We start from the raw sequence: 15086 nt of genomic DNA, 5'->3' as shown, positions 1-15086 counted from the left end.
ATTGCATAGCACAAAGCAGAGCAAAGGTGGCCGTGCCAATACTCCAATTGCCATCTTCCGAATGTGCAGTGCGATCTTTGTTTAAAAAACTTTCTAACAGAAGGAGATCAGTGAATGTGCAGCCGCCCACTATAGAGCCGACTTGGCCTACCGGAGGCAGTATATTGGCCGATCGATGACTTTAATCGCCTATAAGAACACTGCAAGAGGCCATGGACTGTGCAAGCCCAAGATAGTGTGGAGATCAAGAGCTGGAAGCCTAAGATAGTGTGGAGAGAGTAACTGAGTAAGACATGGACCACTCTTACTGCCGGTTGGTGCTTGTATGTTCAGTTCTTGCGTTGTGCCTCGGTAACCAGGGTGCGAGGTCTCAGCTAACAGTCGATTTCTACTACAACACGTGCCCTCAGTTGTACGCCATTGTCCAGCAGCATGTGTTCTCTGCCATGATGGTTGAGACGAGGATGGGCGCCTCCCTCCTCAGGCTCCATTTCCATGACTGCTTTGTCAATGTAACTGTCACTTGACTGACTTCTCCATCTCTGAACACTGAATCTCCGATAATGTTGCGGACTGGCTTCTAGCCTCGGGGCAAACCTCCAAGGGTGGAGGGAGCCGATCGGGGTTCGAACCCCTGGTCTCGCACCCCATTAAAAGGCCTCTAATAAAGGTCTCCGGTGCTAAAAAAAATTCTCTGATAATGTTACTGAAATGGTGTAAATTTGATGCATGCAGGGGTGTGACGGTTCAATTCTCCTGGACGGTGACACTGGCGAGAAATTTGCGCTTCCGAACCTGAACTCAGTCAGAGGGTTCGAGGTCATCGACGCGATAAAGGCGGACCTCGAGACCTTCTGCCCTGAGGTGGTTTCCTGCGCTGACATTGTAGCCCTTGCAGCCAGCTACGGAGTGCTCTTTGTAAGCTCCTACTCAGAATCCAGTTTGTCGGACACAATATGTTTTGTCAGGAAGAGTAACCAATTTTATTTTTTTTCAGAGTGGAGGGCCTTACTATGATGTTCTTCTGGGGAGAAGGGACGGACTGGTGGCAAATCAGTCCGGAGCTAACAACAGCTTGCCTTCGCCGTTCGAGCCGATCGACTCGATCATTCAGAAGTTCAATGCCGTAGGCCTGAACACGACTGATGTGGTGGTCTTATCAGGTACAATATCTTAAAATTAGGTACTAGATAGTACATGTTTACAGAGGTAGTCTGTCAGTTCTGGAAATTCATAGCTCACTCTGAAACTCTCAGAAAGATCTGATCAATTAGAGTTGCTTGCTATTTGCTTCTACCGTGCCAAGATTCTGCACAACTCACATGATCTGAATCTGAAAATTAATAGGAGCCCACACGATCGGCCAAGCCCGGTGTGCGCTGTTCAGTAAGCGCCTGTCCAACTTCTCGGCCACAAGTTCAGTCGACCCAACGCTGGACGCCACCCTTGCTGCCAGCCTCCAGAGCCTCTGCGCTGGCGGCGACGGCAATCAGACAACCGCGCTGGACGCCAGGTCCGCCGACTATTTCGACAACCACTACTACCAGAACCTCCTGGTCGAGAGGGGCCTCCTGTCCTCCGACCAGGGCCTCTTCTCCAGCCCCGACGGCGTCGCCAGCACCAAGGCGCTGGTGCAGACCTACAGCGACGACGGCGAGCAGTTCTTCTACGATTTCGTCTGGTCCATGCTCAAGATGGGCAACATCAGCCCGCCCCCCGGATCGGCCGGGCAGATTCGCAAAAACTGCAGGGTTGTCAACTGAGGAGTGATGATCGACTGGATATCAAAATTTCAGTCCTTTATCTAAAAAAAAATTCAAAATTTCAGTCATGCATGTGTTTGTGGGGTCTATTTCTTGCACTTGTTTGTCTAAAGGCACGTATTTGTATGCTAGGTTTGTGCGTGTAATATGAAGCTCTTACATGGTTTTATGTTTTAAGAAGATTCGCAGTAATAATAATTCTCTAGTAATGGTTTCTAGTTTATGAACAGATCAGTGATCAATGATCACATTGTGCAGGATTATCTGAACTGTCGCTACAGTTTTAGTAGATTTGCTTTAATCCCAGCTACTTCTCTAAACAATAAAATAGCGGACCAACTATTTTATTAAAAAATCACAACCACATGAGAAAACCGTCATCCATATTTTGTCTAGGGGTGGAGTACCGAATCATTTAGTAAGGTACTAATATGATCTTTGAGCACCTGGGATCAAGCCTGGTGGGTGGTTTCTTAACTAGAGACTTTACCAACTGAGCTATTACTCAGTTCTCAAATTATTTCATTAAGATGGTGATTAGATTAAGCATGGGATCAACTTAACACTATGCAACACTTACCAATGGGTTCCATGTATCATACTCAGCTGAGCTTTCCAGGAAACATAAAAAGTTGAGCAAACTTAAATTTATTTCAGGCCCAACATATCGTTGTCAGTATCATTTGCAGTAGCATTTTCTCGGGATGTTCTTGTAACAGCTCAAATTTTTTACTTCCCAATTAAATACATGAACTTGGAAATATTGGAGTTTTGGAATGTATGAGAGTTTATTTGAACATTTTTGTGAAATTCAAAATGCATTTCATGTTTGCAGTTGCATTAAAAACATCTGAAGAACATGAAAACAAAATAAAGCCCTAAAATAATTTACACATGCTTTTGAACGTACAAAGTATATTTTTGGGTTTTTAAAAATCAATAATTTTAATTGGACAGTGAATAAATTTGTTTGAATATGTGGAATTAAATCAAACAGCCCAATCCATAAAAGTGCATTGGACCTGCTCATGGCCTAGTTGCCTTTGCCTCGCAACCAGTCCAATTCGCTCTCGTAAAAGCAGGCCTACATTGCGATAAACAAAGTCTAAACATGGCCATGCAGCATCAGCCCGACAAGGAGACAAAAACTCGAGACCTAAGGTGGTTGTGAAGTCCCACGGTGAAGTCAAAGCAATTCTTTAGGACCAGGCGGAGCCCTCCAAGTCCGTTTGGATCGGCCTGAACCTAGATCTCAAATAGAAACTCAAGCTCATCACTTCATCTAGGAAAACGCCAATGTGTTCGCATAGCAACCATCTGATATGTCTGGTATCCCCAGGGAGGTGATTGAGCATAAATTAGCTATCCAGCCTAATGTAAAGCTGGTCAAGGAGAAACTCTTTCAGTTCACGTCTGACCAGAAGGAAGCAATCAAAGAGGAAATCACAAGGCTCAACAATGCAGGATTCGTCAGAGAGGTGGATCATCCCGAATGTCTCTCCAACCCTGTCATGGTAAAAAAAATAAAATCAAATGTTAAGTGGCGAATGTGTGTTAACTTCACCGATCTCAACAAAACATGCCCTATGCACGCTTTCCCTCTACCACGAATAGATCAGATAGTTGACTCCACCTCTGGCTATGACTACCTAAGCCTTCTCGATGCCTACTCCGATTATCACCAGATTAGCATGCATCTAGAAGATAAGGAGAAAACCCCCTTCATCCATCCGTTTGGTGTCTATTGCTATGTAAAGATGCCCTTTGGACTAAAGAATGACGGTGCCACATACCAATGAGTAATGCAAATAATGCTCCATGACTAGATTGGTTGGAGTGTCAAGGCCTACACCGATGATCTGGTTGTCAAAACCAAAAAGATGGAAGATCTCATCTCTGACCTACAAAAGACATTCAACAACTTACGCAAGAATTGAGTCATGCTGAACCTAGAAAAGTGCGTGTTTGGAGTCGATGCAGGGAAGCTACTCAGTTACCTGGTGTCATATCGAGGGATCGAAGTCAATCCCAAGAAGATCAAAGCAATTGAAGAGATGTAACCCCTCAGGTTAGTGTGAGAAGTTCAGAGACTAATCAAGTGCACGACGGCCCTTAGCCATTTTATTTCCCAACTCAAAGATCGAGGACTTCCCTTCAAGCTGCTATGATAGCATGACAAGTTTGAATGGACAAAAGAGGCAGATGAGGCATTTAAGAATCTGAAGAGGTATCTTTCTCCCCCCCCCCCCCCGTGCTAACACTCCAAACCGAAATGAAGATCTTCTCCTATACATCACGACCGGACCACGTGCTATGAGTGGGGTATTGGAGTTGGAAAGAGAAGTGCAGACAAATGAGAGAAAAGCCAGTGACCGGTGTACTACATCAACGAAGTACTTCACGGTCCCAAAGAGCACTACCTATAAGTGCATAAGCTATTGTATGATGTGCTAATGGCCTCTCGCAAGCTACAATATTATTTCTAGGCTCACAAGATCATTGTACTATCAATATTCCCACTCAGCAAGATTTTGCACAATAAAGATGCAATCGGCCAAATCGCCAAGTGGTCCATTGACCTCGGGGAATTTAATGTTTGCTTCGTGCCTCGAACAGCAATCAAGTTGCAAGTACTTGTCAACTTCATGGTCGAATGGAAAGAACTCTATCAACCCCAGGATGATTCCCAGCCATGAATGACATAACCAAATATAAGGGTCCGCTCGTCGGACTCTGAGTAGCATCTGCTCTTGGTATCCGCCGCTTAGTCGTGAAAGGGGATTCACAGTTAGTGGTGAAGTAAGTTAGCAAGAAGTATCAAACCTCGAATAAGACCATGACGGACTACCTTGGGGAGGTGAGGAAGCTGGAAAAGAAATTCGTCAGACTTGAGGTCAAGTATATCCCAAGGAAGGATAAATGTCCCATCGATAATCTTGCCCGCCTAGCATCCTTATGATCTCCAAGACAAACTGGGATTTTCATAAAGAAACTCTCAAATCAGTCTGTGAAATCATCAGATGACACAGCCAAAAGAGTGGTGGTCTACGAGACCTATAACTAGCTTGGGGGCTCGTTAGGGATCGACGCCCCAAAAGGAGTCGTAGGGGAACTCGTGGCTCATCTCAGAAGTGAAATTTCATGGAGGGACCTAATCTGCAAGTACCTTCAAGATCGAGTTGTGCATGAAGACGATGCACTAACCGAGCAAATTTTCTATCGATCCAGGATGTATACCTTGGTGGACTGCACTCTCTATCAAAGAAGTGCTCATGGAGTACTCATGAAATACATCTCTCAAAAGAAGGGTAGAGAATTACTCAAAGAAATCCATAGATGGGTGTGTGGAGCTCACGCTTCTTTCTGAACCATGGTCGGGAAGGCATTGAGACAAGAATTTTATTGGCCTACGGCGCTCCGTGATGCAAGCGACTTGGTAAAAAGTGTATCAGCTATCAATTTCACATCATATGAGTACATCAACCTGCTCAAACCCTACAAATGATCCTCTTGTCATGGAAATTCATAACCTGGGGGCTGAATAATCTGGGACCCTTCCCAGTAGCGTATGGGGGCTTCAAGTTCCTATTCGTCGCAATTGACACCTTCACCAAGTGGATTGAAGCTGAGCTGGTTGGTAAAATCACTTCAGCAGCTACCAAGAAGTTTATCATGAACAACATCATGGCAAGGTTTGATGTCCTAAGTAGGATCATCACCAACAATGGCACTCAGTTCCCCAGCACGACATTCATCGATTACTGCAAAGGACTAGGCACTAAAGTCTGCTTTGAATCTGTGGCTCCTCCACAAAGTAATGGACAGGTCGAGTGGGCAAACGGTCTGGTACTTCAAGGAATAAAGACTCATGTCTTCAACCGCTTATCTACCTACACTAAAATCTGGGCTTCCGAATTGCCTAATGTGCTTTGGGCACTCTGAACGACATCCAACAGAGCAACATGTGAAACGCCTCTCTTCCTAGTATATGGGGCCAAAGCAATGCTATCCTGTGAACTAAAGATCAAATATCACCGAGTCGAACTGTAGACAGACAAGGATGAAATTTTGATAAGACATGATGACCTTAATGTTCTCGAAGAGAAAAGGACACAAGTGTTGATAATATCAGCGTTGTACCAACAAGCCCTCTGGTGCTACCACAACCAGAACATCAGCAAAAGATCCTTTGAACTCAGAGATCTGGTTCTATGACTCTTCCAAAGCCAAAAAAAATAGCAACAAGCTATCTCCGAAGTGGGAAGGTCCTTATAGGGCGGTCAAGTCTAACTGACCTAGGTCATATAGGTTAGTTATGGAGGATGGTCAAGTTCTAAAAAATTCTTAGAATATTGACCACTTCATAAGTTCTATGTGTAAGTACGTAGAATATTTTTTGTAATATTAGTTGTCATATTACCCAAATCAATATATGCCTTTTTACCTGTTTCGATCGAATACCTTCAAGATCTGAGATATGCCACAATTCAGGTACTTACGCCCATACACGCACTTAGGATTCTAGACTACCCATCAAGGAATCGTTCCCCGATAACCAGTCGAGGACTTCAGGTATACTCAGACTACAAAGATAAGATGCTTTTCGCTCAAAGCCTGACCTAAGGTATACGTGATGAACATCAAGACAAGGAATTCCACTCAGAAGGAACAAAGGCCAAACACTTGTTTGAACATATTCCTTGTATTCACGAGATGATTCATAGTCATACACAGGCATTACAGTAGAAATAGGATTATTTCATTTAACAAGATTTTGAGCTCTTTTACAGATAAGCTAAGGAAAAGAGGATTACAAGAAGTCTTAAAGATCTACTCAATGTTGGAGAGACTTCCTTGACTCTCTCCAATCACCGATGTTGTGCAACAAGAGGAATGAGAGACTTCCCTAACTCTCTCCATCCGCTGAAACTGACAGAGAGGATGAGGTCATCGACGATGCCCTCGCTCCCTGCTGAACTTGCCAGTGTCACTACCCGACCATTGACATATTCGATGACGACGTGTTTGGGAGAGTCATTGGCTCCTCCCCAAGCTTGTCAGTGCCACTCCCTTGGCTGCTCCCTCCTGCCGGCTTCACCAGCATCACCCAAGGAGGAAGGGGATGAAGCGGTCGATGCCTTACTATCTTTAACGAAGACACTGTCAGACGCTTCCTCTTCCTCCACCTCAGCCACTGCTTCTCCTAGTATTTCTGCCTCCAAGAGATCCTAGTTCACCTCATCTTGGGCTTGGGACACCCCTGAGGATGCTGGGGCCTTGTCGTCTTTAATAGGGACGTCGCGGGTCACCGCCTCCTCTTCAACCTCCTCGTCGGGGGATATGTCGAAAACCTCCACCACCAAACTAAATTCGATGGGAGACGACGGAGGAGTGAGGGGAGAGTACTCGGTGCAAGAAGGGTAATATTTTAGAGAAGAGGGTGTGTATTCTGGTGAAGGATGAGGTTCCATGATCGGACTCAGGTTTGGTGCAGCCAAGCTTTAGCAGCTAAGGGCTTTTTATAGGCAAACGGGTTAGGAGAAGATATCGCTTCGCCTCTCAAGCATTAATTCTAGGCACAACCACATAATGGATCACAAACGCCCAAGTGACGCTCGATCTTAGAGGCTGTGTCTTTTCGTCTGGTTCATGCGGACAAAAAAAGAGGCAATCAACCGGTGCAGTCGTTTACCTATCGTGTTTTCAAGAGCATGTGGGGTAGTTGAGAAGACGGAATGATAGTTTTGCCGTACACATGGCAGAGAATCTGTTCACCACCACACGAAACTTTCGTTGCGATGGTTCAACTTTCGAGCCTGAACAACGATAAGTCTTATCTCCCCTGTACTTTTGAAAGGACAGGATGATACTTTCAGGCTAATTAGAAAACCTACCCAGTTGAGACAACTTCTTGAGGACTTGCCTGAGAACTCAAAGTTGTTCAGAACCCCGAGTAGATGATCTAATAACTCAAAGAACCTGATTTGATGCACCATCCTAATCGGAAACCCAAGCCTTACTTGTTGATGCGGTTGGACAAAACATTTATCTTTGCTAACCAAGTACTTGACCCGTTGAAGCCTCATTTCACGTACTGGTAGGGGCTTGATGATGACTATTGGATAATAACCATATCCGGGCACAGGGTTCCTTGTAATTCTCGATGCATATCTTTATCTCTAGAAAAAAGATCCCTAGATGATAGGAAACTACCCGTAGGCACTCAAGGTATCCTGTAAATAGGGAAGTTTATCTCAAAAATTAGGAAGAAAGACTTCAGAGAATGTACGACGCCCCCTATATATACGGAGCCTGGGGCCCCTACAGAGGACAAGCCATTATGAGCCATCGAGAGCCAACGTGTTTGAAAAAGTCGCACAAGCCAGAAGATGCCATAAGTTGAGTAAGGAAGTCACCGACTAGGTTTAGATCCATCTAGACTAGCCACGCACCCCCTTGTAACAGGCTCATATCAATACAAGTCAAACAAGATGGTTATTATCCTTAGAGAGTCTTAAAGCTATCCAAAAGCTCCTGTCTGTTTTTTTATTTATCTACTCAAGGCATCCCCTTCTATTCTACAAATTTATAAGATTGGTGGTTCACTAATTATTGACAGTAGTGTTGCCCACCTTAATTGGATGGAGTCCAGGTTCATATTAGCGAGTTTTCTTGCCCACCACTACGAGGTCTACACCATATTAATATTGTGATTACCTTCATAGTATTTATCCAATATTTAACAGTACAGAGCGTATGTCTTAGGCAGTGACTGTAGGACACCTACTTCCTCAGAAGTGGAGTCCATGATATTAGGTGTGAATTTATAGAATGTCCTATATAGACGGTCTACATCCAATGTCACTCTTGACATATTTTTATTCACACTTTGCTTAAATAAATAGCAGAAGTCAGTGTAAAATATTTTTGATAAATATCTTCTATAATATTAATAAAACACAAGGCAGTGGATACTATAGCATTAAATATGAATGTAGTATCACCCATCCTTACAAGACGAAGTTCATGCTCATAGTAGTGAGCGCATGCTCATAGTAGTGAGCTTCTCGCTCACTACTATGTGGTCTACATCATGTTACATATCAACATGGTGACTACCTTCAACGTGTATAAGAAAAAATTTATAGCACATAGTCTATATTTTTTGTAATGATTATTAAATCACCTATTCCCTAAGGAATGGAGTCCTAAACATTAGCAACGACTTTATTGCATATTCTTCATATATGACTACATCTATATTCAAGAATCATCTTGAATTAAAATTTTGCACAATTATAACATTTTCATGCTATTTAATTTACTGTCATAGTAAATTAATTGAATGCATGGTTATTTCAAGTAGTACATGGATCATATTTGCAACAAAGAGTTTAATGAAATCGCATTATGTTGGAACAACTATCTAACTTGGACTATGGACGTAAATATCAGTTAATTTATCATCTAGAGGTTGAGATTTTATTGCAACAATAAATGAATCTTAACCTGAAGCCCCAGAGGTCTCTGAAAAACTCATATATGTTACTTTATATTTCATATGGCAACACATCCATCCAGATCTCAAAAATGAATATCTGATGGAAGAGGATCCACATATTTTTTGGACATCACTCAAAGAGCGTGTCGAGAGCAATTCAAGAAACTGACCAATCTCATTTATGTGCTGAGCTCAGGAATCAATCATAACATATAGTAACTTCATTGATGATAATCATTACAATTTCTAGCTTAATCGTACTTAAATCATCTTATAAAAGTGACTTTTGAGGGTCGAAGAAACTAATAAAACTGCACTGGATCTACGCAAACTTTGTACTTCATGATGACTCCACAAGCAAACCGACGTTGAACCTCCATCTTCCATATACTCCTCAACAACTTCTCCAATTGATTTATTTGGTTATAACAAGTGTAAGCACATGTTTTACTCTGCAAGTTGTGGAGAAAATATGCATATAAAGGCTTGAAAAGTAATATGACAATAATGGCTCTTTTGCATAAAACAACATTTACTTTACAAATAGTTAAAAGCAAGTAAATAATTAGGTGAATAATAGTAAATAAACAGTTAACCTCAAGATTTCCAACTATCTTGACTTAACCAACTTTCCAACACCTCAACTATGGTTCTCATCACCATGGTTGACTATTACCAACACCTGAATTACAGTTCCCACCACCGTGATGACCAAACCAACAATACCATCAAGTTCTAATCATGTGATGGTTCCTTGTCACTCGTGACCATGAGCACGACTAAATATTCAGTTTACACTCTGCAAAGGTTGTACACTTTACCACAAGTCATGATTACCTGTTTTGCCCATGTCAATTAAACACTTACACACTTCCGAGGTGTGCGGCTAGAAAATCACTACAAAGCCTTTACAAATCCCTTGTCAACATATGCATACATGCTAAGGTTTCACTGCCGCGTAAATATATCTCAACAATGGAAGCCCCCTCTTGCACCTTACATATCCTAGAAAGTACATCATTCCATTATGTACCACTTTGGTCTACACCATGCTGAGAGTAAAGCAAATTAATCAGCTAAGCATGTCCCATACCAGGCTTGTGGTTGTACTGTTAACTCGGAATGATCTCTCCGTGAACCAGCCCTTAGATTTTAGCGAGAGTATTACAAACCAAATCGTACAACATGTACCAGTCTCATCCAAACTATTTTCTCAAATCCTAATTCCATATTGATATCAAAATTATACCATCATCTTTTATCATAGTTGCATAAGGCTATTAGGTTGTGTAGTTAAATAATTATCATTATCACCATCCTAAAGCAAGGCTAAGCATGATCTACACTTCCAAAACCAAAACCAAAACCATAACTATGGCGATAAGGATGTTAAAGGAAACTAGGGTAAAGCCTAACTTTGGATTCCTGGCAATAGTATTAGCATGCATGTTTGTAAAAAAACATTTGAAAAATTAGGATCAATATGGTCAAAGACACAACTTGGCTTCACAATACTCAGTTGGATCTTTAGTGGAGTTCGCAACCCTTATTGCTCCTCCGAAACGTTGGTGTCTACTTGTGAACATAAGAGGAAAGATAACAAATAAACATCAAGAAAAAAGAATCAAATAGCACACAACAATCAACATCACTCAACAGATTAGGTTTTTCTGGAAATTATTGGCTAAAGAACCGATCAAATCGGAGCAACAGTTAACAAGTTATGGCTTTTGGAAGATTAAAACAGGACAAAAAGATTAAATACAAGTGAAATTAAGTGATTAGGAATTTTTATAGAATTTTATGAAGTACTCTATGATTTCCTAGGATTTTTAGGATTTTTCAGAATTTATTGGAACTATTTAACTATAAAAATCATTAACATATTTATTAAAAAATTATTAATTACGTAAAATAATTATCAAATTAATCCTAATTATTAGAATTATTTTTATACTAAAAAATATATTTATTGCATCATTATACTATTTATGATGTGAGCAATAGAAAACAAATTAAAAAGGAAAAGAAAAACTGAAGGGGCTGCTAATTGTACTAACACATGGCTACCAATTAGGATTCATTGCTGAGGTGGCGCTTGCATGGCTGTTGAAGTAGATGCTAGCGTAGACAGCTGACTAGGCGATCGGTTCATTAAATCAAAATCGTTGATCTCAAAATGAACAGCTAAGATTAGATCTAATTGAAATGTTATCCTACTTCTAATCTTGGCTACATAGGACAGATCCAACTAACTACTAGGGTTTAATGCATCGAAGGGGTATCCAATCTTCTAATCGTGATCGCTGACTTCAGATGGAATGACCACGGCGTGATCACGCTCATCTCCGACGCCTGACGGTAGTGGCTCTGGCTAGTGGCGTGTGGCCATAAAACTCGTCAGAAGTGGGTTCACATGAGTGGATCTCGACGACGAGTGGCGGAAAAGCATCATGATCTTACATAGCCTACATGTCATCGTCGGTGAGGCTCAGAGAAGGCTGGCAATGGTGAGCAGTGGTGGAACCCTTTGGAGCTCATCGAGGATGGGGTCTCACTAGCTAATCCACCTTGGCCCTTGGGAACTTGGGCGAAAGATGTGGGATATCAAGGGGAGGCTCTAGGGGTCACTATTTATAGTTGGGAAGGGCAGGGGATCGTAGCCAAGTCGGATTAGGGTTCGTGGTGGTGGATTCCATCTGAACTCAATCTTCCTATTTTAAACAATCTCAGCTATGGATAAGTTGGGCAAATCTTCGCACGAGGCATGTCAATCTGTCTAAGAACCTTCCTGAAGATCCCTTGCTCGAATTTGGCTCAATTTGAATTGGATTATCTTGATCGTGGGTTGACCTAGTTCTCTATTTTGAGTTTGAATCGAGCTATGCAGAAAATGGCACATGCTATAGCTTTACGATGCTTAGGTGGACGCATTTTGGTGATCTCTAGGCGACGTCCAATTTGGTTACGTGCTGGTCAACATGGTTCCTTCTGTTGTTGTGTTATTGCCAGACAAGAATAGAGGAGGGTGAGAGGAGGAAGATGATAGCGGCCAACTAGCTGGGCTACGCTCTGACACAAGATGACGGGCCGAGATGACCTCCCGCCCATGAGCGCATGGTGAGAGGGCGAGGGAGGGAGAGAGGAGAGAGCAGTCCAGGCCAGCTGGCCTGCTAGCCGATCAGACCAGGAGAGAGAAAGGAGAGGGAGGTGGAACGGGCCGAGAGAATGAAATGTCGGCCTAGGGTTTCAACATGTTTTTCTTCTTTGCTTTTTTCCTTTTATATCCCCTATTCCTTGTATTTCTTATAAATAAAGCAATATATTCAACAAAATTCAAACAAAGATAAATCAAACATTTGAAATTAGAAACATTTTATATATACTTGTATCTATAGATTCAATTTTTGGGCCGTTATAGAGCATTATGATTACCAAAAGGTTGTAATTCTGCCATAAGCAACACGCAAATGGTCACTCATTCATTTTTAGGATATTAGGTCTATGGGAGATTATAACTCAGTTGTTCATAAAATCTGCTCTAAATTTTGTTTATGTGATCTTCATATCTTAGACGCAGACTTGACCGAAAAGATTGTTTTCACTTTCTTTCTGGCTAACAGGGTATTGGAACAACAATACTGCACCTAGAAGTATGCAAAGTATTATGAATTGATCTACACTCTACTCCAGGCAGAAAAATATGATAGACTTCTAATGAAGAATCATCAAAGTCACCCAATGGGTGCAACACCACTGCCTAAAGTGCATTCCAACACTCCGAATACAAACAAATTTGGTGATCACAAAGGCACCAAAGAAATCCAAATAAAAGTGGAAACGCAATAATAAAAAAAATACTCAATGGATCTAACAAGGGTAAAAGCAGTTTCAAGAAAAATAACCAAACTGACAACTTGCAAGTTTATCATAAGTATGGATGTACGAATCATTGTACCAAGAAATGCCATACCCCTAAGCATTTTGTTGACCTATACCTCAAATCTGTTGAAAAGGAAAAAAAGATCAAGAGGATAAGTTTGAATCTCACATCAACATACAACCTAAAAATAATATGAAAGCAAGTTGTTCTAAAAATATTCCTCAAGAACATAACAACAATATGATCCAGTAGAAGCTGGATGACTTCCTCAATAAAGATAACAAGCTTATGGAATACAATTCCCAAGACATGTTTAGAGACCTCAATTAGTCTCCTAAATCCCCATGAATTGTTATTAGCTTATTATTGTACAACTAGATGTTGAATATTGTATGACATTATGTAAAATAATGTCTCTCAGACATGATACTTAATGTCTTTGTTATATATGTATTTTATATGAGTTAAATTCATACAAATTTTCTATTACTCCATATAGAATATTTTTTCGAGAAGCAATCAGATGGAGGAGGAAAATTCATTCCTTTTCATCTGGATTATATCATACATACATCAATCATGTATCACATGTTGAGTACAAAATAATTTTTCAGAATCTTGATAATTTCAATTTTTGGCATGATTGCCTTGGTCATCCTAATTTAAGGATAATGAGAAAAAATATTGATAATTCTGTTGGTCACAACATAAATGTTGCAAAGTTCCTAAAATCCCCAGATTTTTATGTGCACCGCATGTGCCACAGGGAAATTAATTTTGAAGACCTCTTATCTTAAAATTAAAATAAGCCACTACATCTCCTTGAACACATTCAAGAAGATGTATATGATACTATTTAGATACTTTATTGTGCTCACAGATACATCTACAAGATGGTTGTATGTGTGTCTCTTATCCATAAGGACCCATGCTTTTGTGAAATTTATTGCTCAAATTATCAAAATAAGAGCAAATTGTTTTGAACATAAGGATAAAATCCATTTGAATGGAGGTACCTAATAAAACTACTCAACTCCCAAATGCAAATAAGAGGGGAAGAAATTTGGTCACAAGGGATAAAGCTTCTCAAAAGCATTCGCGGAAACAAAGGAAATTATCTTCCAAAAGAACAAATGCAAATCAACCTAAAGTTAATAGACACCTTATGGATTGAGCATCCAAGACCCAGCACAAATATGTACACAAATATAAATGTTGGGACATCGGAACACACAAACTCTATTATTGTGGGAAATCACAAATTAGAAGGAGTAAATAAATTTTCCACAAATTATATTGATTTAGGAGAATTATATAATAGAAAGACTATAATTGTACATATATATTTCTCCTAAAAAATTACCAAAGACCTTCAATTGGCTATACCAAAGTCCACAGGCATGGCAGAGTACCTCAAGCGCTCGAACTAGACCAAATGAAAGGAAGCAATCGATGTAGAATTACGCTCGCACAATAAATAAAGAGGTATTTAGCTCAGTAATATCTACTCCTCAAAATATCTTCCCTATGGAATCAAAATGAGTTTTCATCTGCAGACGAAATGAAAATAATGAGATGGTGAGATATAAAGCATGGCTTGTAGTACAAGGGTTCACATAGAGACCCGGCATTGATTACGATGAAACATACTCTCCAATTATGAGTGGAATAACGTTCTAATATTTAATATCATTGGCAGTTCAAAACAATATCTCCATGCAGTTGATGGATGTAATGACTATATACTTATATAGGTCACTTGATTTGGATATCTATATGAAAGTCCCTAAAGGGCTTAAAATTCTAAACCTAGAGTAAATCACAACATGTATTATGTAAAAACTGAAAAAAAAAATCACTCCATTGCTTAAAATAGTCTGGTAGAATATGGTACAACCAACTAAGTAAGTTCCTTCTACAGAAGGGTTACTCGAATAAT

The 15086-nt window shown here is 40.6% G+C and overlaps 1 protein-coding gene across 1 annotated transcript; it reads left to right on the top strand.

Moving 5' to 3' along the window:
* The first annotated feature begins 212 nt into the window (after nt 1-212).
* On the top strand, nt 213-1986 carry LOC133903550 (peroxidase N-like). The gene is made up of 4 exons (XM_062344970.1): nt 213-512; nt 736-918; nt 998-1163; nt 1348-1986. Exons 1-4 carry the CDS (start codon nt 294-296, stop codon nt 1761-1763), a joined length of 984 nt encoding a protein of 327 aa, XP_062200954.1. The 5' UTR covers nt 213-293; the 3' UTR covers nt 1764-1986.
* The last annotated feature ends 13100 nt before the right edge of the window (nt 1987-15086 follow it).

Source organism: Phragmites australis, chromosome 21 (genome assembly GCF_958298935.1).
Source record: "Phragmites australis chromosome 21, lpPhrAust1.1, whole genome shotgun sequence".
NCBI lineage: Eukaryota > Viridiplantae > Streptophyta > Magnoliopsida > Poales > Poaceae > Phragmites > Phragmites australis.
The sequence above is the reverse complement of the archived record's forward strand: the minus strand, read 5'-3'. Positions and strand labels throughout refer to the sequence as shown.